Here is a 25,310-nt window from a genome sequence, read left to right as displayed (position 1 = left end):
ACCATGAACCAATACTCGCCACGCGAGCGCTCTGAAATAGTTGAAATTTACATTCAACAGAAGAAGTCAATTGTGAAAACTCAACGTGTTTTTAAAACATTAAAAAATGTGAGAAGTGCGCCTTCTAAGAACACCATTAAGCGTTTATACGAAAAATGTTCGACTGGTAAGACTCTTTCTAATCCAAAGAGGCCATATAAAAGTCGACCAAGGCGATCGGCCGAGAATATCGCTGCCGTACGAGCCAGTGTTGAGAGGTCCCCAAGAACATCCCAAAAACGCTGTTCTCAGCAGTTGGGCATGGCTCGGTCCACTTTACAACGGATTATTCGCATTGATTTGCATTTGTTCCCGTACAAAATTCAATTGACGCAAAGAATGTTGCCAATTTTTTTCTTTGATTTAAAAAAAAAAAAAAACACATGGGTCCGTCGAATATGGGCAACCCTGTTCTAGAAAGATCTAATAAGCACTTTTGGAGCGAATCTAAAATTTTATGATGGACTTTTCGTTGACGACCTTCCGATTTCACGTTTATTTAGTACAAAAAGGGTAATATGAGCTCTAGCTATAGTTCCAAAATATATGCGAGAGATACAAATGCCTCCGTCTAATTTAGTGGAAATCGCTTCAGAGGAGATATAACGATATGATCTACTTCACATAAATTCACTTCACTATAAACTTTTATTTGTTATAGTGGTGTAGCCCCGCTCGACTTTTTGTACTCAAATTTGTATTCAAATCTTGTCGCTAATATTTATTTATTTCTTCAAAATCAGAATATAATTTAATATTGTTATTTATTCTTACTAGAATAATTATTAAAATTTAAAACAATTACATCTTCTTTCTAACTTGATTTCAATTGTTTCTCATTTGCTACTCCCACAGCTGCAGTGTTCACCTTCTTGTCCTTTCTCATGTATGTCCGGTAGTAGAACTCGAAAAATAGTGAAAACATGAAAATATTTTGCATAAATCCAACAATTGCTATTAGAAATGGATGATTGCAGGAATTGTTGACGACCACTTGCAAAAAGTGGAATGCCAAATAGGCAAATTGTGCCAACTGCATTTGCGTTATGTAACGTTTCCACCACAGCGATGATGTTGATGGTCTCACGGAGGCAATAAAATAATAGCCATACATAACGGTATGCACGAGCAGATTTATGACACCCAACATGGTGGAGTGACTTCCTGAGAAAAAAAAAAACACGTATGAAAATTAATTGTTTAAGAATTTGGATGATATTTGAATTAAAGAAAGAGCATGTACCTGGAAAGAATGTGATGTATAAATGAACCCCTAATACCATACCGGCATGATGATAGACATGCAGGAATGTCACTTGTTGTGTTTTCTTACGCAGCACAATGAATATCTGGAATTAAAAAAGTTATATGAATTTTTTTCGAAATCCAACCCTAAATTAAAAATTCTGTGGTTAGAAAAAGTTCACTTTTAAAGACAATTTTACTTCGTCAAATGTTTATTTCATACTTAGAAGCAACCTGATGAAAAATATTTTTATAAAAAGATTAGACGCTGTGTAGTATTGTTCCAATAAGATCCAGTGACAGCCAACAGCCAATATATTACCCCGATTTAAGCTATTTGACAAGTCGGTAGTGATATTTATTTTAAAACAAGTAAGCGAAGGCTATAGTCGTGCGGGGCCGACCATGTGATACTCTACAACACTACAATATGTTAGAAGCCTATGTTGGGGAGGTACCAGGATGAATGGACCGATGTATCCCATCTTCATAGCAAATCTTGTACAATTCGAAATAATGTAATGTGTGAAATTTGATGATTTATAAGAAATCTTGTATTGATAGAACTATTGAGATGTATAAAGTCTGTTTGAATGTTAATTTCTCGTTTTATAAGCTTCATGGATATTCAAAATTTTGACCCTTTGTGGGAAAGGTACCAGAAGGAGTGGACCGATATATTCCATTGTCACACCTTATGTTAATAAAAATATGGTGATGTGTGTAATTTGAAAACAGTCGGACTTACACATTACTTTATATAAGAGTTATATTTATTCAAAATTTTGACCCTTTTGAGAGGGAGGTACCTGGTGATGATGTCAATATTAGGATTTGCAAAGTTGGAGCAAAATCTGATTATAATTTATCTTTCAGGTCAGCAAAATATTTTTCTTTTTAAATTTTGACCTTCTGTTGGTGAGGTACCAGAAGGAGTGGACCGATATTGCTCATCCCCGAACTCGATCTAAATATAATCCAATGGTCATCCAAAATGCTAGAATTCTTCCCTATCCTTAACTATCTTCTCAGGCGTGTCGATTGGCTTCAATTGTGTGATCAGGATTTTTTTTCTAATTTTGTTCATTTGAACCCCCTCATTATTTTCCGATCATCTCCAAAGGCAAGAGGCCCCTCTGTATCTCAAAATTTAGTCTCACATATATGATTTGATTATCTACGATATTTGGCTATTTTCGTCAACGAATCAGCACAATAAAGCAGTAGTTAGAATTTTGTGTATTTCGGATATCGCCTGTAAGTAATTTGGTATTAATTTTGGTATTATTTACACAAAATAGTGGTCCATTCTACCCGCTGTCCCAAACTCTAACTTCGTGTTCTTTGCTTTCTATTTGTGACCTTTATAACGGCCGCAAAATCAGGAACATTTTAGTTGTTGGTCCATTTCAACCTCTAAATATATTGCGAACATCTTTGAAAACCATAGGCCTAGCCCTTCTGAGCCCAACCCTACCCTTGTGAAAATTTTCGTGAGGATCGGACGATATTTGCAATACGAGCTGAAGCAACTCTATTTTCTTTCTGTTGCGGTATAAGTTCTTGCAATTTTTGAAATTTCAATGGCTTTACTCCGAGCTCGTTTTTTTTTCAATATTTGCCGAATGGGATATTGCGATATGCTCAGCTCACGAGCCATTTCGCCACGCGGGTTTCGATCAAGTAGCTTCTGTACTTTTCGAATCATTTCTGCTGATGTTGTTGTTTTCTTCCGTCCACTTGTTGAAGTCGGGCTACGCTACCAGTATCACGGTAATGAGCGATGGTACGAGACACAAAAGATATATTCACATTTAAATGCTGGAGTGCTTTAACGATAGCCACTTTTGGTTTTCCAGCCAAATATAAAGAAATCACACGATCACGCTTGAATTCCATCACGAATAAATTTTTTTCTGAAAGATTCACACCAAAATGCTTTTGTGCGCTTGTAAACAATATAATGAGCTGTCACTGGAATAATTTGAACAGCTGTCGGAAGAGTGGCTTAAAAATGACAGCAGTCTGAAGTTGGTTGCAGTTTTTTTCACCTCACACTGTGTATATGGATCTTGCTATCTCGCCAAGCTGAGTCAATCTAGCTATGTATATCACGTGTAATCACGCTACAAGTCGCAATTATGTCCCGATCCCGATTGAAAATGGAGGTGGGGTTAGGGTCAGAATAGAAGCCCATTGTTTTAAAAGATGAATACAAATTATTTGTGGGTTGAAATGGTCCACAAACCGAAACTTTTTTTGATTTTGCTGGCTCGTGAGCTGAGCATATCGCAATATTCCATTCGGCAAATATTGAAAAATGAGCTCGGGGTAAAACCATTGAAATTCCAAAAAGTGCAAGAACTTATACCGCAACAGAAAGAAAATAGAGTTGCTTCGCTTGGCCGAAAGTAGTGAACTGCCGAATTTGGTTTTCTTCAATGAGAAAACATTCGTTATCCAGCAGTTTGTAGACAAAAAAAAGATCGTGTTTACTTGCCAAAGAAGTCAGCTGAAAATGTACACCTTCGGTTGGCCACCAGAACTCAAGCGTCGGCCATGGTGATGATATGGATGCTCTCAGCTCGTGTTAATCGACCGTGGCATCAGAATAAATGCCGAACATTATCGCGAAAATATTCTGGAGGGTGTATTAAAGCCTTGGGTACGCAAACATTTCGGCCACAAACCCTTGACATTCCAACAGGACTCAGCACCTTCGCACTCAGCACGCGCCACCCAAGAATAGTTACAAAATGAGGTTCCTCGCTTCATTTCCAGCGCGCAATGGATCCGTTGGACTATTGTGTCCAGAGTATTTTGAAAAGCAAGGTTGGCACAAAAAATACCAAAGTGTCGATCATCTCAAGCAAGCGCTCCACCGGGAATGGGCCGAAATACCGCAGAGCAACATTCTGGCAGCGTGTGACGGTTTCATTGGCGGTGTGACGGTTTCATTGAAGGCCATAATTCGTGCCAAAGGTGACCAATTCGAACAAATCTTAACTTATTCTAAAATTTGATGCTATTTCGGACATTTTTTGCATTCATTCAATAAAATTTAGAAAAAAATGTAAAATTTATGGAGTTTGACATTATTGTAGTTTTTTTTATCTCACCCACTATTATACAATTTTTATACCCTCCATCTTGGAAAGGAGGGTATATTAACTTTGTCATTTCGTTTGTAACATCCTTAAATTTTCGTCGTAGATCCCAGAAAGTATATATATTCATAATTAGCATAAAATTCTAAGTCTATTCAACGATGTCTCTCTGTCTGACCGTCTGTCTGTCTGTCTGTTGAAATCTCGATACAGCCCACATTATTTGACGTAGAGCTCCAAAATTTAGCAGAGCTATTTGCATTGTGTCTAGGATGGTTGGTATTGAAAATGAGATATATCGGTCCACGTTCTGGTATAGTCCCCATATAACGGTACCTCCCAATATTCGGTATTTTGATGATTTATGCCACTTTTTTTCACGGATTTGTCTTAAAATTGGTATTTGTAGGTCATAGCAGGTCCCTGAGCGTGTGGCAAAACATTGCATGTATAGGTCCACGTTGTGGTATAGCCCCCATATAAAGGTACCTCCCGATATTTAGTATTTTAGTTTTTTTACCACATTTTTTCACCGATTTGTCTAAAAATTGGTATTTGTGGGTCATAATGGTTTCCAGCTCCGGTGGCGGAACATTGCATGTATGGGTCCATAATTTGGTATGGTCCCCATATAACCGTACCTCCCGATATTCGGTATTTTGATGATTTATGCCACATTTTTTCACGGATTTGTCTAAAAATTCGTATTTGTTGGTCATAATGAGTTCCAGCTCCGGTAGCCAAAAATTGCATGTATGGGTCCACGATTTGGTATAGCCCCCATATAACGGTACCTCCCGATATTCGGTATTTGATGGTTTTTGCCACATTTTTTCACTGATTTGACTAAAAATTTGTATTTGTGGGTCATAATGGATCCTAGTTCGTGTGGCGAAACAATGTATGTATAGGTCCACGTTTTGGTATAGTCCCCATATAACGGTACCTCCCAATATTCGACATTTTAATGGTTTTTGCCACACTTCTTCTAATGTTTCCTTTACCCTAAGGTGGAGGGTATTAAAAGTTTTGCCTGGCCGAACTTAATGTTTTTTTTTTACTTGTTGTAGACATCATTTGAGTTTCGTGATGCATTATATGAGGCATATAGTGCGGAGCAGAAATTATTCACTTAATTTAGTCATTACCGTTCTCTTTTGAAAAATCAAATTTGTTATTCATGTATTCCAATACGTAATACTTCCACGAATGAGTTTAAAGGTCAACAATATATTTCGCTTCTGTCACAACCCAATTTTTTAACTCTGCTTTAATAAAGTCTGCACTTTATGCAATTTTTTAACCAAAATTGCAGTTTAAATGGGTCAATATATGGCCTGTAACTTTAACTGTTTTACATAAAATATACATCAGTACATACCGTATCGAAAAGGTCCAAATACTTTGTTAAATAATAGCCATAGGTTACATAAAGACAATTCATCATCCATGGTTCGGTATTTGTTGGTTCCGGAGGTTGGCAGCGAAAGCTAAAGTTTCTATGGCCATACGAATTCGGAATGGCCTGTCCACGTGCAGTGGTCATGTAGAAAATGCAAAAAAATAAAACGAAAAATTGTATAAAAAAAATGTAAATCCATTAGACAAATTAGATTGTTTTGGCAAATAGCGAAAGATATAACGCAATAAAGAGTGAACAATGCTAAGGCATGACCGGCGCACTTAATGCAATACATACGCAAACAAATAGGACCAAGTTGGCTATAACTTGTATGACATTGTAGACACGCATTATATTTTTCAATTCAAATGGTTGGCGGTTTTCCATCCATTTTGGACCGTATTTCAGGACGAACAATAAATACAAGGCTATAATGCTGACCGGAATCACTGGCGAGTAGACCAAAGGCCAGTCTTTTACACGGGGGTCTGCAATAAAACCAAAAAACAAACATTTATTGAAATGTCACAAGTCCATCATCAAATGTCTCATTCACTTCTTACAACTTACCCGCATGATCAGCATATTGCTGGGCCAATAATCCATATAAATATTTCACAACGTAAAACATGCTGCTGGCTGATGAAATTGACGCTTTTTTACAACTTATAAAAACGTGCTTGCACGTTCACACCTCTCTATCTCCACCCTCTGTAATTAGAATAAAAAACATATAAAAAATTTTTATTTTTTACACAATTCCGACATGCGCCCCAAAAGTGTAATGGAATTTACTTGCTCTTGGTAAGAAAGTCATTCGATGAATGATATCAGAAAATTTTGTAAATTTTTTTTTTGAAACATATAATATAGATACCTTACCGCCGAATATTCAATGGAAATGAATATTCATTTTGAAGAACGTAATTCGTTTGACCATGAAGGCAATAGCAGCCAAATAACATTAAAAGTCTTTTTTTTCAATTTTGTTAATTTAGTTCAGTGTTGTATGCAAAGTACGATAAACTGAAATTTTAAATAAAAAACATTAGCTGCGGAAATAATTTATGTTAATTGTGTTTTTTTTTTAAAGAAAACTATTTTTCTTTTGGCAGTTCAAAGACCCTAAAAGGGGTCATGAAGTCTTCAAGAAATTGCGGAATTCAACCTAGGCTAAATAACTTCTAATTGGCTTGTGAAGAACGTTCTTCGCCCAATTATTTAGGGATTTTGTTACACGAAAAATATTTTTACACCATTTCCAGAAAATACGGTAACAGTACAGAAGAGTTACTTAAACGGAGCTATTGGTTGACAAATCAGATTTTAAATTTGAAATGCATAGTTTGGTTTATTCCTCATAAAATAATGGGTTTGCAATCAGGTATTTTTGCAGAGTACCCCGGTAGAAACCTGGGAGCTCTATGTACTACTACCTTTTACATTTCCAGTAGGTTGTACATAATGGAGAGAGGGGGTGGAGAGGTTGGGAATAAGCAGAGAGTGTGCTTCCGATTTAAAAACCAAAGTTTGTGAGTTCGATTAATGCTTGAAACAATTCTTAATGTTTAACAAAAAATCGGAAGATTGCTAGTTCAATACCAACAGCGGGCAAAGTAGAGAAGAGGATTATGATAAAACGGAACATTAGGTCTTAAAATAAAACAAAATAAAAGCAGCTAAGTTCGGCGGGTGGAACTTTTGATACCTTTCACCATTTGTTAAATTTTAAGAAAAAATTTCGTCGAAAAATACCGTTTATATGAAAACCGTTATATGGGAGATATACGAAGACGAAAACCTGCGTACACAATTTTTTACGCTAATATCATGAAAACATCGAATCTTTGGAGGCACAGTTATATGAGGCTTATACAAGGACGTGAACATTAATAAACAATTTTGCTGTCATAAGTTGTAGTATTCATACGGAACTACAAAATAGTGGCGCTAAAATCATTAAAATATCGAATATTGAGAGCTACCGTTATATGGAGTTATACGAAAAAGTAGATCGACATGACATTTTTTCGAACTTATCCTGCCCACTGACAAAATACTCATGTATACACAATTTTAGCCTTCTATCTCAATTCGTTTGAAAGACAGTGTATTATAACAGACCGACGGATATCGCTCAATCGACTTAGAATTTTATGCTGATCAAGAATTCATTGGAATATCCTCTGTTAGTCCGGTAAATCTATGAATACAACTTAGAGAATATCTGTAGCCCTCTGACGGTCGGAGAGGTCTAGTTATATATATATGCCTTCTACCCTAAATCGTTCGTCTGGGATTGGGAATTAACCAATACGACATTTTACGTGGTGTCCAACCTGTCTTGTTGACATTCAAAGCATGACTTAGCCCAAGATGAAATTTTGACCATGCAAATCTATCGAATGTAATCTGGATTGAGGAATTAATATGTTGGGTATCATGTACAATACAGGGTATTTTTTAAGCCCGATAGAACTTGAAATTGTAAAAAATAACACACAATCTTAAATTTTAATCAATTCGAAAGATCAATACGAGACATTAAAATTTGAAAATGATATTGGGCATATGGGCACCGCGGCTGTTCTTGACGAAGCGCATTCTGGACGTCCAATTTTTGGCCACTTTTTCGAGCACTGCTGGCCGTATGTCACGAATAACACGAACAATACTGGTCTCCAAGGCGTCAATTGTTGCTGGTTTATAGCATAAACAAGTGACTCCACGTAGCCCCACAGGAAATAATCGAGAGGTGTCAAATCGCACGACCTTGGAGGCCAATTGACAGGTCCACTTGTCGAAATCAACTTATCGCCAAATTTTGATTTCAATAAGTAGATGGTGGCACTTAGCGCCATCCTGTTGAAACCACATCTCCTCCGGATCAATGTCATCCATATTTGTAAACAAAAAATCATTGATCATGGTGCGGTAACGATCTCCATTGACCGTAACGCGAGCTCCGGCCTCATTTTAGATATTCCCTGCCTTACCCCCTGGTAAATATTACCATCGTTCTCCACTAATAAACAAACGTTGTTTTTATAAAAACAACAATAAAGGGATAAAGCCTGATCATTTTGCAACAACAAAATACTATGGTATCCCGAACAAACAAGCCAAACACTGTTCAATTCATAAAAATTTCAAATTATCAATTTTACTACCACAGATTGTGGTACACTTTTTGCGAGGGTTTTCAAGAAAAAGCATTTAAAGTTTTATGCCAGAATGTTAACATTAATAAAAGGACACATTCTGTTGAGAGTATTTACATCCTTTGACAAACTGCGTCCTCAATCTGTAATTCTATGGGACTATTTACTTAAATATATTTTTCTTAGTGTTAAAAAGTCCTAAAACTACAGCTGTTTATCAGCTGACCAATTATTGCAAATGTCCCATGCTTTATATTAGGGAAGTTCACATTCAACAATAAATCGGTAAAAACTTAAACCACATGTCAAATTTTCCAAGGGTTTTTATACCCTACACCACAAGGTGGTCAGGGTATTATGTCTTTGTGCATTTGTTTGTAACAGGCAAAAAGAAACGAGATAGACCCATAGTTCCTTTTGATGATCTGCATAGAATCACATTCTGAGTCGATTTATGCATGTCCGTCCGTCCGTCTGTCCATGTATTTTTGTAAACAAAGTACAGGTCGCATTTATTGTCCGATCCAGATGAAATTTTGCACAGATCATTTGTTTGGCCCAAGGACGAACCCTATTGAAATTGGAGATAATCGGTAAAAATTTAGATATAGATCCCATATATATCTTCGTCCGATTTGCTTTTATTGTGCACCAAACGTGTAATATCCGTCCGAATTTTATGGAATTTTGCACGTACGATCAGATTGGACCTGCAAATAGGTATGCCAAATTTGATCGAAATCGGTTCAGATATAGCTATAGCTCCCATATATATTGTTCATACGTTTTGTTATTTTTGTCCTCCGCAGCCGTAATATGCACTCTGCAACAACAATATTTGGGGAAATGTATCAAATACAGCTCAGAAATACATTTGCCAAATTTTATCGAGATCGGTTCAGATTTGGATATAGCTCCCATATATAACTTCGTCCGATTTACCTTTAATTGCGCACCAAACGTCTAATATTTGCCCAAATGGGATGGAATTTGGCACTTACGACAGAATTGAAAGTAGAAGCTAGTAGTATATTGTTCATCCGATTTGTTATATTTGTTACCCACAACCGTAATATGCAATCCGTAACAACGATATTCAGGGACATATATCAAAAACAGCTCAGAAATGTCTTTGCCCAATTTTATCGAGATCGGTTCATATTTGGATATAGCTCCCATATATATCTTTATATGATTTCAAATTAATTTTTCACCAAATGGGCAATACAAGTCCGAATAATTATAATCATGGTGTGTATGATTGAATTCTCCCATAAAGACTTTTAATTGTTATGTGGAACTCTACTAAATTAGCAAAGTGGTGTAGGGTATCATAAAGTCGGCCCGCCCGACTTTAAGACTTTCTTTACTGGTTTTTTGATGCGAATGATATGTTGGCCTGTAGTTTTTATTAAATAATTGTAATTTCGGATTCCAATGCAAGACTGGTGGTTTATATGTAAGCCTACCTCGAAGAAATATCGACTTTTTATACCCTCAGCCATATGGCTACAGAGGGTATATATCATTTGATACGGTCAAAACGTGCCTAGTCGAATAACGGTCTTAGACCCTAGGTCTCTTTGGACCAAATCTGGCTGGTGCGCACGATAACTCTCGAAGGGAGTATCCGATTTGGTCCAAATTGGGTACATCGTAATATTTTTGTCAAACTTAGATCGAGTTCGGAGATGGGCAATATCGGTCCACTACTTCTAATACCTCCCCCACAAAAGGTCGACATTTTCAAAAAATATATTTTTTGCACAGAAAGAGAAGGGATAATCCGAATTTGCTCCAACTTTGCAAATCCTAATATTTGCGTCAGTGCTAGGTCAGGTGTGAAAATGGACAATGTCGGTCCACTCCATCAAGTACCTCCCCCACAAATGGTAAAAAAAAAGTCCGATTGTCTTCAAATTTCACACATCCTAATATTTGTATTAACCCATGGTTTGGTGTGAAGGGGGAATACATCGGTCGACTTCTTCTGGTTCCTCCCCCACAAAATATTGAAGTTGTTCCCATGAAGCTCATAAAACGCCAAATTAACATCCGATTCCATTTAGACTTGGCACATCTGTCGCAATATTTATATCATATTTTTGGATCCGATAGGAAATGGTCAATATTGGCCCATTCCCAAGTCAATATTGGCCCATTCCTTCGGGACCTGCTCCATATAGGTTAAAACGTTTGAATAATCTTAACACAAGTCAAAATATATTTAAATAATCGAACATAGGCTGAGAGAATATATTTGGCGGCAATACCGACTGATACTTTTTAACTTGTTTTAAGTTGAAAAGGGAAATAAAATGTATAAAAAAAGAGGAAACATCTTTGCCGATGGAGATCAATTGGTTCAGGGTAGAAGCCCGAAGGTTTTGATACCCTCCTCATAGTATGGAGGGTATATTAAGTTTGTCATTCCGTTTGTAACACCTCGAAATGTACATTTTTCACCCCACAAAGGTATTTTGATGATTTTAGCGAATTGTTTCAAATTTGGTGTTTAAAGTTAGTAATGGATACTACAGCCTATGACAGAATATTGTCTGTGCAGGTCTACGTCTTCGTATAGCCCCAATACAACGGCACCTCCCTACATTATTCACCAATTTTTTTTAATCAAGTTTCGCTTTAAATATTGTGATGGTTTATGACAAAAGTTGCCTATGTAGGTCCACGTCGACGACCCTAATATAACGGCTACATTCGGTATTTTTAAGATTTTAACAGAATTTTTGAGGGATTTTTTTCTTGAAAAAAAAAAAAAATATATAGTAATAATAATAATAAATATTGACTATGGTTTGAAAGGAGGATGACGGATGGTGTCACTTCCCTCGTTTTTAGTTGAGGAAGTGTAGTATGTAGTTTATTCAGGCATTTTTAATAAATTAACAAGTAAAAACCTGTTAAGTTCGACCATGTCAAACTTTTAATGTCCCCACCACGAGGTGAAGAAAACCTTTAAAAATAAAATTATTGGGGCTGTGAGTTGGCTAAAATCATTGTTATACCGAATATCGGCAGGTATCTGGGGGCTACACGAAAACCAATATAGACAATAATCTGCCACAGAAGATAGAACCCATTACAAACTGTAAGTAGCGAATATTTAAAAATTATCTTCGAAAATGTCACTAATATCGTCAAAATATCGAATACCGGGAAATAAAGTTAGGTTGGGGAATATCGAGAGGCTCAGTCTTGCTATACTAATATGGCCAATTTTAACTAATATGACCATGACCTTTAATATCCCTACTGACGAAATACACATATAGGCACAATATTAGCCTTCTATCTCAATTCGATTAAAATTGGATTTGACTGAACACATGTTTTTCAAAAATAAGCCATACCTCCAACGTTTGATTCGATGACAAAGCTATACGTTGGGGGTTCTCGATAGTTCATGAAAGGCTCTAGTTTCTAACAAGACTTCGGTTCATAGTGTAATTGTTGTACAAAAATTGGCACCCTGAAGAGTCAGTGGCTGACCAATTGACCCGCAAACATTCCTAGTATTTCTAAACAGGAGCAATAATTAGTAAGTCAAAAATCATCGCTAAAAATGTTTATATTATATTTTTGATAATGATATAATAATAAAATTAGGCTTGGTTTGAAAATTTATTTTCAATTTCTTTCTTTTCAACTACATTTCTGATGCGTAGTTTTCAATTGACATTAACATTTTAATTTCTTTAGAGATTAGAAAAATACGAAAAATTAACTCTTAAACGACAATAACATTTTAGTCCTATTTATAAATTTATATTTAGTTTGAAACTGAACCAATGTGGAATTTAAGCTGATAGTACTTCGAGTATTGCTCATTGGACTTTTCGCGGTTTACGGATGTAAGTGCGATAGTAGAAATGCGAAAACATTGCAATCATGAATAGATTCTGTAGGAAGGCAACCCATGTCCAGAAGACGGTAACGCGGCAGGTAAAGAACATCAGTGGCAAGGAGAAGTGGATTCCCAGCAAAACAAATTGAATTAACTGCATACTGGTCAGTATCTTCTTCCATGGAGTTAGATCGATTTTCGGTTTTGTGGCAGCAATCAAATAATATGTGTACATGACAACGTGAATGAACGAATTCAAAATGCCGGTCGATGTTACATGCGAAGCTGGAATTAAAATGTAAATGAAGAATAAATAGGTTATAAATTAATAATATTATAATATATTATATAACAAAATAACATAAATAAGATTACAGAAATAAAAAATATCAATAAATTTTAAGGATTTAAGAAAAATTAAAAAAAAAATAAGTTTAAAAAATTTTAAATTCCACTAAAATAAGGTAGTCAGTCAATTGGAAGTATATCAAACTATCTGGTTTCTTCAAAATTGTGGCCTCTAAAAGGTGGTTCCGAAAAATACATTTTAATATAAAAATGTTCCCATATCTCCGAGATTGGTTGAGCTATGCTATATCAAAAAAGATATATGCCCTTCCTTTGAAAAGTGGTTATTTGCTTAGTTTATTCGCTACCAAAACTTGCTCTGGTTTTCTTACTTGCTAGTTTACTTTTATTCTCTTATATTTTCTGTATATGCCAAATGCAAAAACAAACCGAATCCTATTCCATAAACATTTATTTAAATTGTCTTTATTTCAAATTTATTTCTGATGGTCTGTGAACACATATTCCTAAAATATATCTAGATTATAGCTGACTGTAGAATATTGTTTAAGTATCTTCAAATACTCGATTATATACCATTAATATGCGTATTTTCGATTTTATATATACATGTGATTCTTAGCAAAATATTCTTACAACGACATGTTTACTATCCCTACGAAAATAGTTTTAAAATATCCTTCAAAGCTCCTAAAATAGTCCTTACGAAATATTCATAAAAAACGTCTGAAAATTCCACGAATATAGTTTTAATACTCTTTAGAAAATATTATATAAAATAACGTTTAGAAAAATCCACGATATCGGTCTCAATAATCCATTAAAAATATCCTTGATAATACCTCTAACAGTCCGCAGAAACACTTCAGAAATGCTTAAACAGTCTTCAGAATTAATTATTTTTAACAAGTTAAAAAACTGTAAGTTCGACCGGGCCGAACTTTAAATACCCTCCACCATTTGCAACGAATTCAACAATTTTCAAAAAAATAAGATCCGTTAAAAATTCTGTTAAAATCTTCAAAATACCGAATGTAGCCGTTATATTAGGGTCTGTAGGAATACGTGGACCTGCATAGGCAACTTTTGTCATGAACCATTACAATACTCAAACGCAGAATATAAAAAAAAAGATCTGTGAATAATGTAGCTAAAATCATCAAAATACCGAATACAGGGAGATACCATTACATGGGAGCTATATGAAGCCGTGGACCTGTACAGATAATCTCCTGTCATAGGCTGTAATATCCATTACGAACTTCAAATAGCAAATTTGAAACAATTCCGGTGAATAATGTAAATTCAAGAAAGTACCGAAATTAGAGAGGTACCATAATATGGGGTCTATACCAAAACGTGGACCTACATGGCACATTTTTAATACCAAAAGTCCTGCAGACATAATAACATACATTTGAGTAAAATGTTATCAACCAACTTCCTTTATTTCGGAAGCTACAGTAATTTCCACAGACGGACATCGACATAGAATTTTATGCTGATCAAGAATTTGTGGGATCTAAAATGTATACTTCGAGATGTTGCAAACGAAATGACTAACTTAATATACCATCCATACTATGGTGGAGCGTATAAAAATCGTCTATAAAATCCGATTAGTTGTTAGTCAAATTCTTTACAAATCCGCGGCTATAGCTTTAGCAGTCCTTTTGATACCAGTCGTTTATTAATTAATTATAAGAAATTTGTTCAAAACTCTAATACAATCTCTAATTTTCCTTACAAAAAAGAAAAGTGCCTTACCAATTTAATTTTTTTTTGTAACAGGAAAAATGAGTAAAAATTTCCACTACACCACGAAAGTTGATGATAATCGGTCCAGATTTCTATATGTTCAGTTTAGAAGCTAATACGTCAAATTTAGACATAGAATTTTATGCTGATCAAGAATATATATATATATATATATATATATATATATATATATATATATATATATATATATATTATTTTGGTGTTTCAGCATGAAAACGACCCCAAAAATGCATCAAAAATTGTCAAAGATTGGTTGTGGGAGTCAAAAAGCGGTGTTTTGTCATGGCCGGCGCAACCAGCTGACCCAAACCCCATAGTAGACAAGAAGATCAAGCGAGATTCGGAAACAAATAAGCATAATATTTTCAAAAAAAAAAAAAAAAAAAAAAAACCAAGGTGCCTGGGAAAGCATACCCAAGGATCAAATTGTGCGTGTTACAGATTCAAAGCCTCGTAGGTGGGCAGCTGCTATCAAAAAAAAAAAAAAAAAAAAATGGTTAGGCTATCGACTACTAGCCAAAATATAATTATTTTTAAATAAAAAACAAAAAGTTGCTTTGGTTTTGACCAAGCAAAAATTGGGTCATTTTAGTTATTCATAAATTATTTTTCATTCAAAATAATTTTTGTATTTTTATGGCCACCAGTGTAGCTCCAATATATATCTTTAACAGATTTCGGGTTAATTGTGCACCAAGTGGCCAACATCAGTCCAAATGTTCTGACTATTGTCACATCGGACTGAATTCAGTCTAGAAGAAAGTACATCAAATTTGGTGGAAATCGGTTCAGATATAGCTACAGCTCCCATATATATGTTTTAACCGATTTGGTGTTTAAATCCCTTACAATAGTAATATATATATATATATATATATATATATATATATATATATATATATATATATATATTTTATTTATTTTTTTAATATAATTCTTCTCAAAGTGATATCATGCTCTCTATAGCAATGATATTTGGAATAAAAGATAAAAATGTCTCCGTCAAATTTGGTGAAAATCTATTCCGGATTAGATACGCCTCCCACATATTTGTTCACTCTTAAAGCCAATTATAATTGCTCTAAAACCAAAGGTTTATATGTGGTATGATCTATTTCAAATAAATTTCCAATATAAATTATTTTGTTACGGGTGCTCTACAAAATATGCATAGTGGTGTAGGGTATCAAATAGTCGGCCCGCCCAACTTTTTCATTACAAATTATTCTGAAAACCCTGTACGTGGTCCTTTTTAAAATATTCTAAAAAAAATCACAAATGGTCGTTTAAACTTTTCCTTAAAAAAATCCATAACTGTCAGGGCTGTCAAAGAATCCATGTCGGTCCCCTAAAGATTCCTTAAAAAATCCACGTTTATGGTCCTTTAAATATCCTTTAAAAAATCTTTAAAAATTCACGTTTATAGTCCTTTAAAAAATCTTTAAAAAATCCTTAAAATCCACGTTTATAGTCCTTTAAAAAATCTTTAAAAATTCTTTAAAATTCTTTAAAAAATCCACGTTTATAGTCCTTTAAAAAATCTTTAAAAATTCTTTAAAAAATCCACGTTTATAGTCCTTTAAAAAATCTTTAAACATTCTTTAAAAAATCCACGTTTATAGTCCTTTAAAAAATCTTTAAAAATTCTTTAAAAAAATCTTTAAAAAATCCACGTTTATAGTCCTTTAAAAAATCTGTAAAAATTCTTTAAAAAATCCACGTTTATGGTTCTTTAAATATCCTTTAAAAAATTAAAAAAAACACGTTTATAGTCCCTTAAAAAATCTTTAAAATTTTTTTAAAAAATCCACGTTTATAGTCCTTTAAAAAATCCACGTTTTAAGTCCTTTAAAAAATCTTTAAAAATTCTTTAAAAATTCTTTAAAAAATCTTTAAAAATTCTTTTAAAAATCTTTAAAAATCCTTTAAAAAATCTTTAAAAATTCTTTAAAAAATCTTTAAAAATCCACGTTTATAGTCCTTTAAAAAATCTTTAAAAATTCTTTAAAAAATCTTTAAAAATTCTTTAAAAAATCTTTAAAAATTCTTTAAAAAATCTTTAAAAATTCTTTAAAAAATCTTTAAAAAATCCACGTTTATAGTCCTTTAAAAAATCTTTAAACATTCTTTAAAAAATCTTTAAAAAATCCACGTTTATAGTCCTTTAAAAATCTTTAAAAAATCTTTAAATTTTTTTTTGAAAAATCCACGTTTATAGTCCTTTAAAAAATCTTTAAAAAATCTTTAAATTTTTTTTTGAAAAATCCACGTTTATAGTCCTTTAAAAAATCTTTAAATTTTTTTTTGAAAAATCCACGTTTATAGTCCTTAAAAAAATGCACGTTAATGGTCCTTTAAATATCCTTTAAAAATTCTTTAAATAATCCACGTTAAAAGTTTTTTAAATATCCTTTAAAAATTCTTTAAAAAAGCCACGTTTAAAGTTTTTTAAATATCCTTTAAAAATTCTTTAAAAAATCCACGTTTATAGTCCTTTAAAAAATCTTTAAAAAAGCCACGTTTAAAGTTTTTTAAATATCCTTTAAAAATTCTTTAAAAAAGCCACGTTTAAAGTTTTTTAAATATCCTTTAAAAATTCTTTAAAAAATCCACGTTTATAGTCCTTTAAATATCCTTTAAAAATTCCTTAAAAAAATTCACGTTTATGGTCCTTTAAATATCCTTTAAAAATTCTTTAAAAAATCCACGTTTATAGTCCTTTAAATATCCTTTAAAAATTCTTTAAAAAATTCACGTTTATGGTCCTTTAAATATCCTTTAAAAAATCCACGTTTATGGTCCTTTAAATATCCTTCAAAAATCCAAAGCAAATGAAAAGTGACAGCTCTAAGCAACTTGGTTTATTTGCAATAACAAAACCAATAATATTGGCTTCTATGACAACCAAAACCGATAAAATTCTAATTCGAAAATAAAACCGATAACATTGATTTTCATGACACCAAATCATTTTTTAAAACCTATAGTGACAAAATTGGTTTCTATGACAGTCCTGTATAACTTGAAAATATTTTAAAAATAATATATAATCTTAAAATGTTTTAAAAAATGCATGATTTCACCTTAGAAAATTTAAATAAGAATATAATTTCAAAATTGTCTTGTTCTCTAATTATTTTCTAAAATCTAAGAATATTTTTCAAAATCCAGAATAACACTTAAGAATATATTGTTAAAAATCAATATATACATACCAAACATCTGTGATAAATACATGTATGTACCGAAAATCATTATAGAATGATGATACAGATGCAGGAAACTAATTTGATTGTACTTCTTGCGTAAAAGGAAGAATACCTGCAATAAATACCATATTCAATTATTGCTGCCAATTTTTATTCTCACTTCAAATATTTACGGTATCCAGGATATCCAAGTTTTTCGAAATATAATACAGTACTACCGGTCGAACCAATTTCATTGTTCTCTCTCTTCTATCGTTCGGATCGTATGCTTCACATTTTAAGCTATAGTCCGGCGCAAAAACGGCATAGCGTAAAAATTCATAAAATACCATTGCGTTGATGAGAATCTGAACAATATTGTAAATCTTCATATAGACTTCAACTTTGTACGGTTTTCTGTTCTTCATGAATCGGGGTCCCACTTTCAGTATTGAAAAGTTGTACAACAGAATTGTGGCAACCATTAGCCAGGGGCTACCCAAAATCGGGTGTGTTGTTATGCGGGCATCTGTAATTTGAAAACATTTTTTTAATACAAATTTTAAGTGTCGATTGTCGATTTTTATCAAATCATATATCCAATTAAATTACCCACATCTTCTTGCTAGAAAACTATAGGTTTTGCAGCTCTATCATCGGTCCAAGAGGTATTCAAAGGGCAATGAAAGTTTAAATTATTTTCATATATGCATGAATAATATCTTAATCATAAATTAAAGAGTTTTCATAGTAGCATTTTTAAATATGCATTGATTTTCAGAATTTATTCATATTAACCATAACACTGACCCACAATTGTCATTTTAGTTTCAAGCAAACAATAAATTATTAAATTCTTAGTCACATTATTTATTCTTCGAGCTACGTTGTTTTGCTAGTAATTCTAATGCGAATAGAAGATGTCATTCCATTGAATATTGAATATGATTTAAGTCGCGTGGACAGCAACAGAAAAAAATTGATTAATTCGATGCGGTACAAAGTTCTTGTACTGGCGTGTGTCGGAACTAGGACCCACCTTAAGCATTTAAAGTTTAAAGATATATTTTTTATACATGTATATATATTACAGGTTGCCCATATTCGACGGACCCATGTTTTTTTTTAATCAAAGAAAAAAATAAAAATTTGGCGGTTGGCAATGTTCATGATTTAATTTTTTTCCAAGTAGATTCGTTTACATCAGTTTTTGAATATGATATCTCTCAAATGACCGCCTCTGGCGTTGATGACGTATTGTGTCCTTTTTGTTGCATTTTCCATCGTTTTTGCAAACATTTCGGACGGAAAAGCGGCTATTTCCTCACGAATGTTGTCCTTGAGTTCTTCTACGGTCCTTGGCTTGTTAACGTAAACCTTTGACTTCAAATATCCCCACAAGAAGAAGTCAGGCGGCGTCAAATCGGGCGAACGCGGTGGTCAGTCCAAATCACCACTTTTCGAAATCAAACGGCCTGGAAACAAATTCTTCAGAAAATCGATTGTTATGCGACTTGAGTGCGGTGGAGCGCCGTCTTGTTGAAACCAGAACTGCCTCATACGCTTTCGACGAATAATTGGCATCACAAAATTGGTCATCATGTCGCGATGGTAACAGCATGGCCATTTTCATTTTGGAAGAAAAACGGCCCAATGACCGTTTTCGCACTACGCCACATCAAACTGTGACTTTTTCGTCATGAACAGGCACTTCTTGAATCTCCTGAAGATTTTCAGTGGCGTAAAAACGGCAATTTTGCTTATTTACGGTCCCACTCAATGTGAAATGGGCTTCAGCGGACATGATCATTTTGTGCGAATGCGAATAATCCGTTATAAAGTGGACCGAGCCATGCCCAACTGCTGAGAACGGCGTTTTTGGGATGTTCTCAACACTGGCTCGTACGGCAGCGGTATTCTCGGCCGATCGCCTTGGTCGACTTTTATATAGCCTCTTCGGATTAGAAAGAGCCTTACCAGTCGAAAATTTTTCTTATAAACGCTTAATGGTGTTCTTAGAAGGCGCACTTCTCACTTCTTCTGTTGAATGTAAATTTAAACTATTTCAGAGCGCTCGCGTGGCGTGTATTTGTTCATGGTAAAAATATGCTTGGACTGACGTTATTGAATTTTTTGAATTCATTCACATTTTATGAGAATTAAAATTATTCAAAATTTTAATCCTTTGTGGTACGAAGTTACTTGGTGATGTGCGCCAATATTGTCTATTTTCGCACCTGACCTAGCTTTTTAGAATTTTTGATCTATTGCTGGAGAGGTACAGGAAGAGTGCACCGATATTGCCGATCTCCGAACTCCATCTAAATTTTATAAAATATACGATGCACCAAGCTTGGACTAAATCATATACTTACTTCGAGAGTTATCGTGAGCATCAGCCAGCCAGATAAACAGACGGACGGACATCCTCTAGATCGAGTCTGAATATTCTAAAAATTATTTTGTCTAAATTCAACCGTTATTTCGACGCTTTGACCGTCTTAATAATGTATTCCCTCTGTAGCCATGTTGCCCTCTATAGCCTGTAGTCAGACTACAGGGTGAGATAAAAAACTGCCACAAAGTCAAACGCTATAATTTTTAAATTTGTTTTTTAAAATTTGATTGAATTAATGCAGAAAATATCAGAAATAGCATCACATTTTAGAATAAGTTTAGATATGTTCGAATTGGTCAACTTTGCACTTTTATGGCCTTCAACCGGCCAATGAAACCGTCAGACGTTGCCCGAATGTTGCACTGCGTCATTGCTACTTTGGTATTTTTTAGTGTCAACCTTTCTTTCCAATATACTCCAGACACAATAGTCCAACGGATTGGTGTCCGGTATCACCATGGCCGGGGCTTGAGTTCTGGTGGCCAACCGAAGGTGCACATTTTCAGCTGACCTCTTTGCCAAGTAAACACGATCTTTGCCAAGTAAACACGATCAATTTTGTTTGTTTACAAACTGTTGGACAACGAAAAATTCGGCAGTTCGCCACTTTCAGCCAAGCTTAGCAACTCTTAGTTTCTTTCTGTTGCGGTGTAAATTCTTGTACGTTTGAAATTTCAATGGCTTTACCCCGAGCTCATTATTCAATATTTGCCGAATGGAATATTGTGATATTTTCAGCTCACAAAAAATCTTGTGTTAGTAGAAACATAGGAATGAGAGAAGCTTGCATTTTATGTTATTTTGCATTTTGTTATTCAAAACTTTAACCCCTTTGTGGGGCATGTAGACCGATATATCCTGTCTTCACACCAGATCTTGTGTCAATAGAAATATTGGTATATTATGTCTTTCATATCATGAACTCTCTTCGAGAGTTGTCGTGTGCATCAGCCAGCCAGCGAGACAGACGAACACCCCTAGACAGATTCCGAATTTCACGTTGAAATGAAATATACCCTCTCTAGCCATATTGCAAAATAACGGTTTTAGACCTTTGATCTCTTTGACCAAATCAGGCTTAGGACATTTGGAGTCGATCTAGGCGCGCACGATAACTGTCGATTTAGTCCAAACTTAGTGCATAGTAATGTTATTGTCGAACTTAGATCGAGTTCGAAGACGGGCTAAATCGGTCCCACCCTTCTGGACTGATTAGCCACTTGGTGCAAAATAGACCTGAGATCGCAGAAAAATGTATATGGGAGCTATAACCGAATCTGAATCGATCGCGATTAAATTTGAAACAGGTATTTCTGAGTTGTATATGATATCTATCATTGTCGTGAAGTGCCTATTACGAATGTGTGGGACTTAAATACTGAATCGGAAAAACATATATATGGAAGCTACCATATTTGAAACACTTGATTTTAGGCTAAATTTAGTCGGAACTGCCAAAATTCACGATAAATTTTGAAACAGGTATTTCTCAGTTGTATCTGATATCTGGTACCAAATATTATTGCTGTGAAGTGCATATTACGAATGTGAGGGAGTTAAACGCCAAATCGGATGTAACATATACATAGGAGCCATAGCTATGTTATAATCGATTCTGTTATGGGTTATGCTCGTGTAAGTTTATGAAACATGTTCATCCTAGAAGAATAGTAAGAAAAAAGGAAGGACTGGTTGATAGAAGGGGGTAAAGATAGAGTTATAGAGTGTGATCTACGGCTAAGAAATTCGCCGTGTCGTCTTTGGCCACTTGAATCTTCTGGCTAATTGAAGAATTACTATAGGGTCAGTGTTAGAAAAATAAGACAGATCATGTGACACTAGTACACCCACCAGCCTGTGTCTCACATTAATGAGTGCTGGGCAGTGGCAGAGCAAGTGTTCGACTGTCTCAATTTCTTCTTCATCTTGACATATCCTACAGTAGTCAATGTCGTCACTATCCCACTTCGAGGTCATTGCCCTTACCTTACAGTGACCTGTAATTATACCCACCAGGAACCCAACAGAGCTTGATGGACAACCCAGTGTTTTCCAAGGCTTTTCTGTAGTTCAAAACAGCGTCAGACTTAATGGTAAAGGAATTTAAGACCGTCTGACTATAGACATATATAGTCACCGGACCGCTAACCTCAGTATTCCAGACCAGCAGGTCTGTGGCCCTTTTGGCCGCAAAGATTTCCGCCTGAAATACGCTGCAGTCGTTTCCAAGCTTGTAGGATTCACGTACATTAAGGGTATCACAGAAGACACCAGCTCCCGTTCCACAGTCCATCATTGAACCGTCGGTATAAACAGCAATGCCGCGGAAAGGTGGGTTGTTATGGGCCTAGGCGCCTCTGTTAGGTATTTGTATGTGGGAGTTAGGGCTATATAATAAACCGCATGTCTTTGAACATTTGTTTGTAACGGACAAATGAAAACCTGATGGACTCGTACTTACTTTTGGTAATCATCAGATTTAAATATAGCTCCCACACATGTTTTCCTCTAGTATGGTCCAAATTACGATTTTTATACCCTCCGCCATACTATGGAGGGTATATTAACTTTGTCATTCCGTTTGTAACTCCTCGAAATATTCATGTCAGACCACACAAAGTATATATATTCTTGATCAGCGTAAATTTCTAAATCGATTTAGCCATGTCCGTCTGTCTGTTGTAATCACGCTATCTTTCGAACGAATTGAGATAGAAAGCTAAAATTTTGCACACGTGTTTATGTTTCCAGTAGGCAGGTTAAGTTCGCAAATGGGCCATGTAGGTCCACGTCTTCGTATAGCCCCCATATAACGGTACCTCCCGATATTCGGTATTTTGATGATTTTAGCCACATTATTCACCGGAATTGTTTCAAATTTGGTATTTGAGATTCGTAATGAATACTCCAGTCTATGACAAAAAATTGTATGTGCAGGTTCACGTCTTCGTATAGCCCCCATATAACGGTACCTCCCAAAATTCGGTATTTTGATGATTTTAGCGTTATTTTTTAACGGAATTGTTTCAAATTACGTATTTAGAGTTCGTAATGGAAACTACAGTATGTGACAGAAAATTGTCTATGCAGGTACAGGTCTTCGTATAAGCCCCATATATCAGTACCTCCTATATTCGGTAGGTACAATACCCACCGAAATTTTTTGAGATGTCGTATTTGAAGTTCGTTATGGATGCTATAGCCTGTGACAGAAAATTGTCTATGGTGGTCCAGGTCTTCGCACAGCTCCGATATAACCGTACCTCCCTATATGCGATATTTTGATGATTTTAGCTTCATTATTCACCATTTATTTCAAGTTTCGAATTTCAATATGGTAATGGCTTATGACAAATAAGGCCTATGTAGGTCCATGTCGTATAGACCCCAATATAACAGCTATATTCGGTATTTTTAAAATGTTAACAGAATTGTTTAAGGACTTTATTTTGTGAAAATTTCCAAATTCGTTCCAAATGTTGGAGGGTATTCAAAGTTCGGCCCGGCCGAACTTACTGCTTTTTAACTTGTTAATGATCATGCGATCCAATTCCGATAAGAATAATATCTCCCAAGTTTTGATCAGATCGATTTAGATATAGATCATAGAACAGTGTTGGCTTGTTTGTTCGGGATACCATAGTATTTTGTTCTGGCAAAATAGTCAGACTTAATCCCTTTATTGTTGTTTTTTTATAAAAACAACGTTTGCTTATTAGTGGAGAACGATGGTAATCTTTTTCAGGGGATAAGACAGGAAATGCCTAGCTTTCGGAAAGAGCCACCAATCCTCATCAGTTTCCTTGTTTTTTGTGTGGAATATTCTCCCCAGAAGTTGTTATCCATTAAGCCTGACCATTTTGTAACAACAAGATATAGATCATATATATGTTTCTTTTTTTCGAAAGACATAAAATGCACTTTGCAGCAAAGACACTTGTCTCGAGCAGTGTAATTTGCACATGCAACAGCAATATACCATTACAAATTTAGTGGAAATCGATTCAAAAAATCTCCCATACATATCCAAACTTATAATACGCATTCCTAACGATTATAGTTGATATGATTCAATTCACACAAATTTCAAATATAAACATATATTTATCACCGGTATCTCTGCTATATATTCATATTGAAGAAGGATATCATTTAGTCGGTCCGCCAGGCATTTGTCTCTTACCTACTGAGGAATTGAGAAAAATTGTTTCGAATTGGGAAAAATTGTGTCCAAGAGTTATACTTTAGCCAGTAATATCCTTCCATGGATAGGTTTTTCTCATAATTTCTTTTATGCTTCACAATATTTTACAGGATTCCAGGGTTCGCAATATACACAAATAATTATAATTATTAATATAACACTTGCCTATTCGCAAATTATTAATACCAAAGGCAGCCTGTTTGTATAAAATTTTAACAACAGCATTTTTAATTATTTTATTTTTTATTTATTAAACTTGAACTCTATCGCACGATGTTGCTGCTTGTACAAATAATACGCAACTAGATCAATATCGACCGATCGGTCAGGCTAAGACAACTCAGACTTAATTTATTAATTTCATTTACGCATTGTTGCTGGTGGCTATTAATAAATATTTATAGTTTATGATTTTTTATGTGCTTCGTTTCGTTTATGGTTTCTTTTTCGAAACGTAAATGTTGAAAACTACGTTAACTAGACAGAACATTTTGAAGGGTGACACGTAAAGATATTGATTTCATTAACTGTCACAGTTGTATACCCCCAGCCATATGGCTGCCAAAGCGTGTCTCATTGATATAACGGTTTTAGACCCTAGGACTCTTTGGAC

At 34.6% G+C, this 25,310-nt stretch overlaps 2 protein-coding genes across 3 annotated transcripts; both read right to left on the bottom strand.

Annotated features, from left to right (window-relative positions):
- Positions 1-745: 745 nt before the first annotated feature.
- LOC101893043 (elongation of very long chain fatty acids protein AAEL008004) lies at positions 746-6,649 on the bottom strand. Of its 2 annotated transcripts, none has more exons than XM_059121495.1 (6): positions 6,593-6,649; positions 6,364-6,504; positions 6,091-6,281; positions 5,773-5,916; positions 1,283-1,388; positions 746-1,203 (listed from the first exon to the last, which is right to left on the bottom strand). In XM_059121495.1, the coding sequence occupies exons 2-6, from the start codon at positions 6,422-6,424 to the stop codon at positions 854-856; spliced, it is 852 nt and encodes a 283-aa protein (XP_058977478.1). In that variant the 5' UTR covers positions 6,425-6,504; positions 6,593-6,649; the 3' UTR covers positions 746-853. The 2 variants fall into 2 exon arrangements, with proteins under 2 accessions (XP_058977478.1, XP_005189663.3); XM_005189606.4 differs by having other exon boundaries at positions 6,589-6,634.
- A 5,876-nt stretch (positions 6,650-12,525) lies between these two features.
- LOC101892353 (elongation of very long chain fatty acids protein AAEL008004) lies at positions 12,526-25,028 on the bottom strand. The gene is made up of 4 exons (XM_005189602.4): positions 24,863-25,028; positions 18,290-18,624; positions 18,123-18,228; positions 12,526-13,104 (listed from the first exon to the last, which is right to left on the bottom strand). Exons 2-4 carry the CDS (start codon positions 18,578-18,580, stop codon positions 12,800-12,802), a joined length of 702 nt encoding a protein of 233 aa, XP_005189659.2. The 5' UTR covers positions 18,581-18,624; positions 24,863-25,028; the 3' UTR covers positions 12,526-12,799.
- Positions 25,029-25,310: the final 282 nt, after the last annotated feature.

This window comes from Musca domestica, unplaced genomic scaffold (genome assembly GCF_030504385.1).
Source record: "Musca domestica strain aabys unplaced genomic scaffold, Musca_domestica.polishedcontigs.V.1.1 2, whole genome shotgun sequence".
Classification (NCBI taxonomy): domain Eukaryota; kingdom Metazoa; phylum Arthropoda; class Insecta; order Diptera; family Muscidae; genus Musca; species Musca domestica.
The sequence above is the reverse complement of the archived record's forward strand: the minus strand, read 5'-3'. Positions and strand labels throughout refer to the sequence as shown.

What these genes read in the sequence shown, in the direction of transcription:
- LOC101893043 (XM_059121495.1), bottom strand. Translation starts at nt 6,424, where the DNA reads ATGTTTTACGTTGTGAAATATTTATATGGATTATTGGCCCAGCAATAT. An exon ending in ATTTGGACCTTTTCGATACG is followed by an intron (nt 1,389 to 5,772) that starts GTATGTACTGAT and finishes TTTTAATTCCAG; the next exon opens with ATATTCATTGTGCTGCGTAA. An exon ending in ATACATCACATTCTTTCCAG is followed by an intron (nt 1,204 to 1,282) that starts GTACATGCTCTT and finishes TTTTTTTCTCAG; the next exon opens with GAAGTCACTCCACCATGTTG.
- LOC101892353 (XM_005189602.4), bottom strand. Translation starts at nt 18,580, where the DNA reads ATGGTTGCCACAATTCTGTTGTACAACTTTTCAATACTGAAAGTGGGA. An exon ending in ACTTGGATATCCTGGATACC is followed by an intron (nt 18,229 to 18,289) that starts GTAAATATTTGA and finishes TATTTATTGCAG; the next exon opens with GTATTCTTCCTTTTACGCAA. An exon ending in GTATTTATCACAGATGTTTG is followed by an intron (nt 13,105 to 18,122) that starts GTATGTATATAT and finishes TTTTAATTCCAG; the next exon opens with CTTCGCATGTAACATCGACC.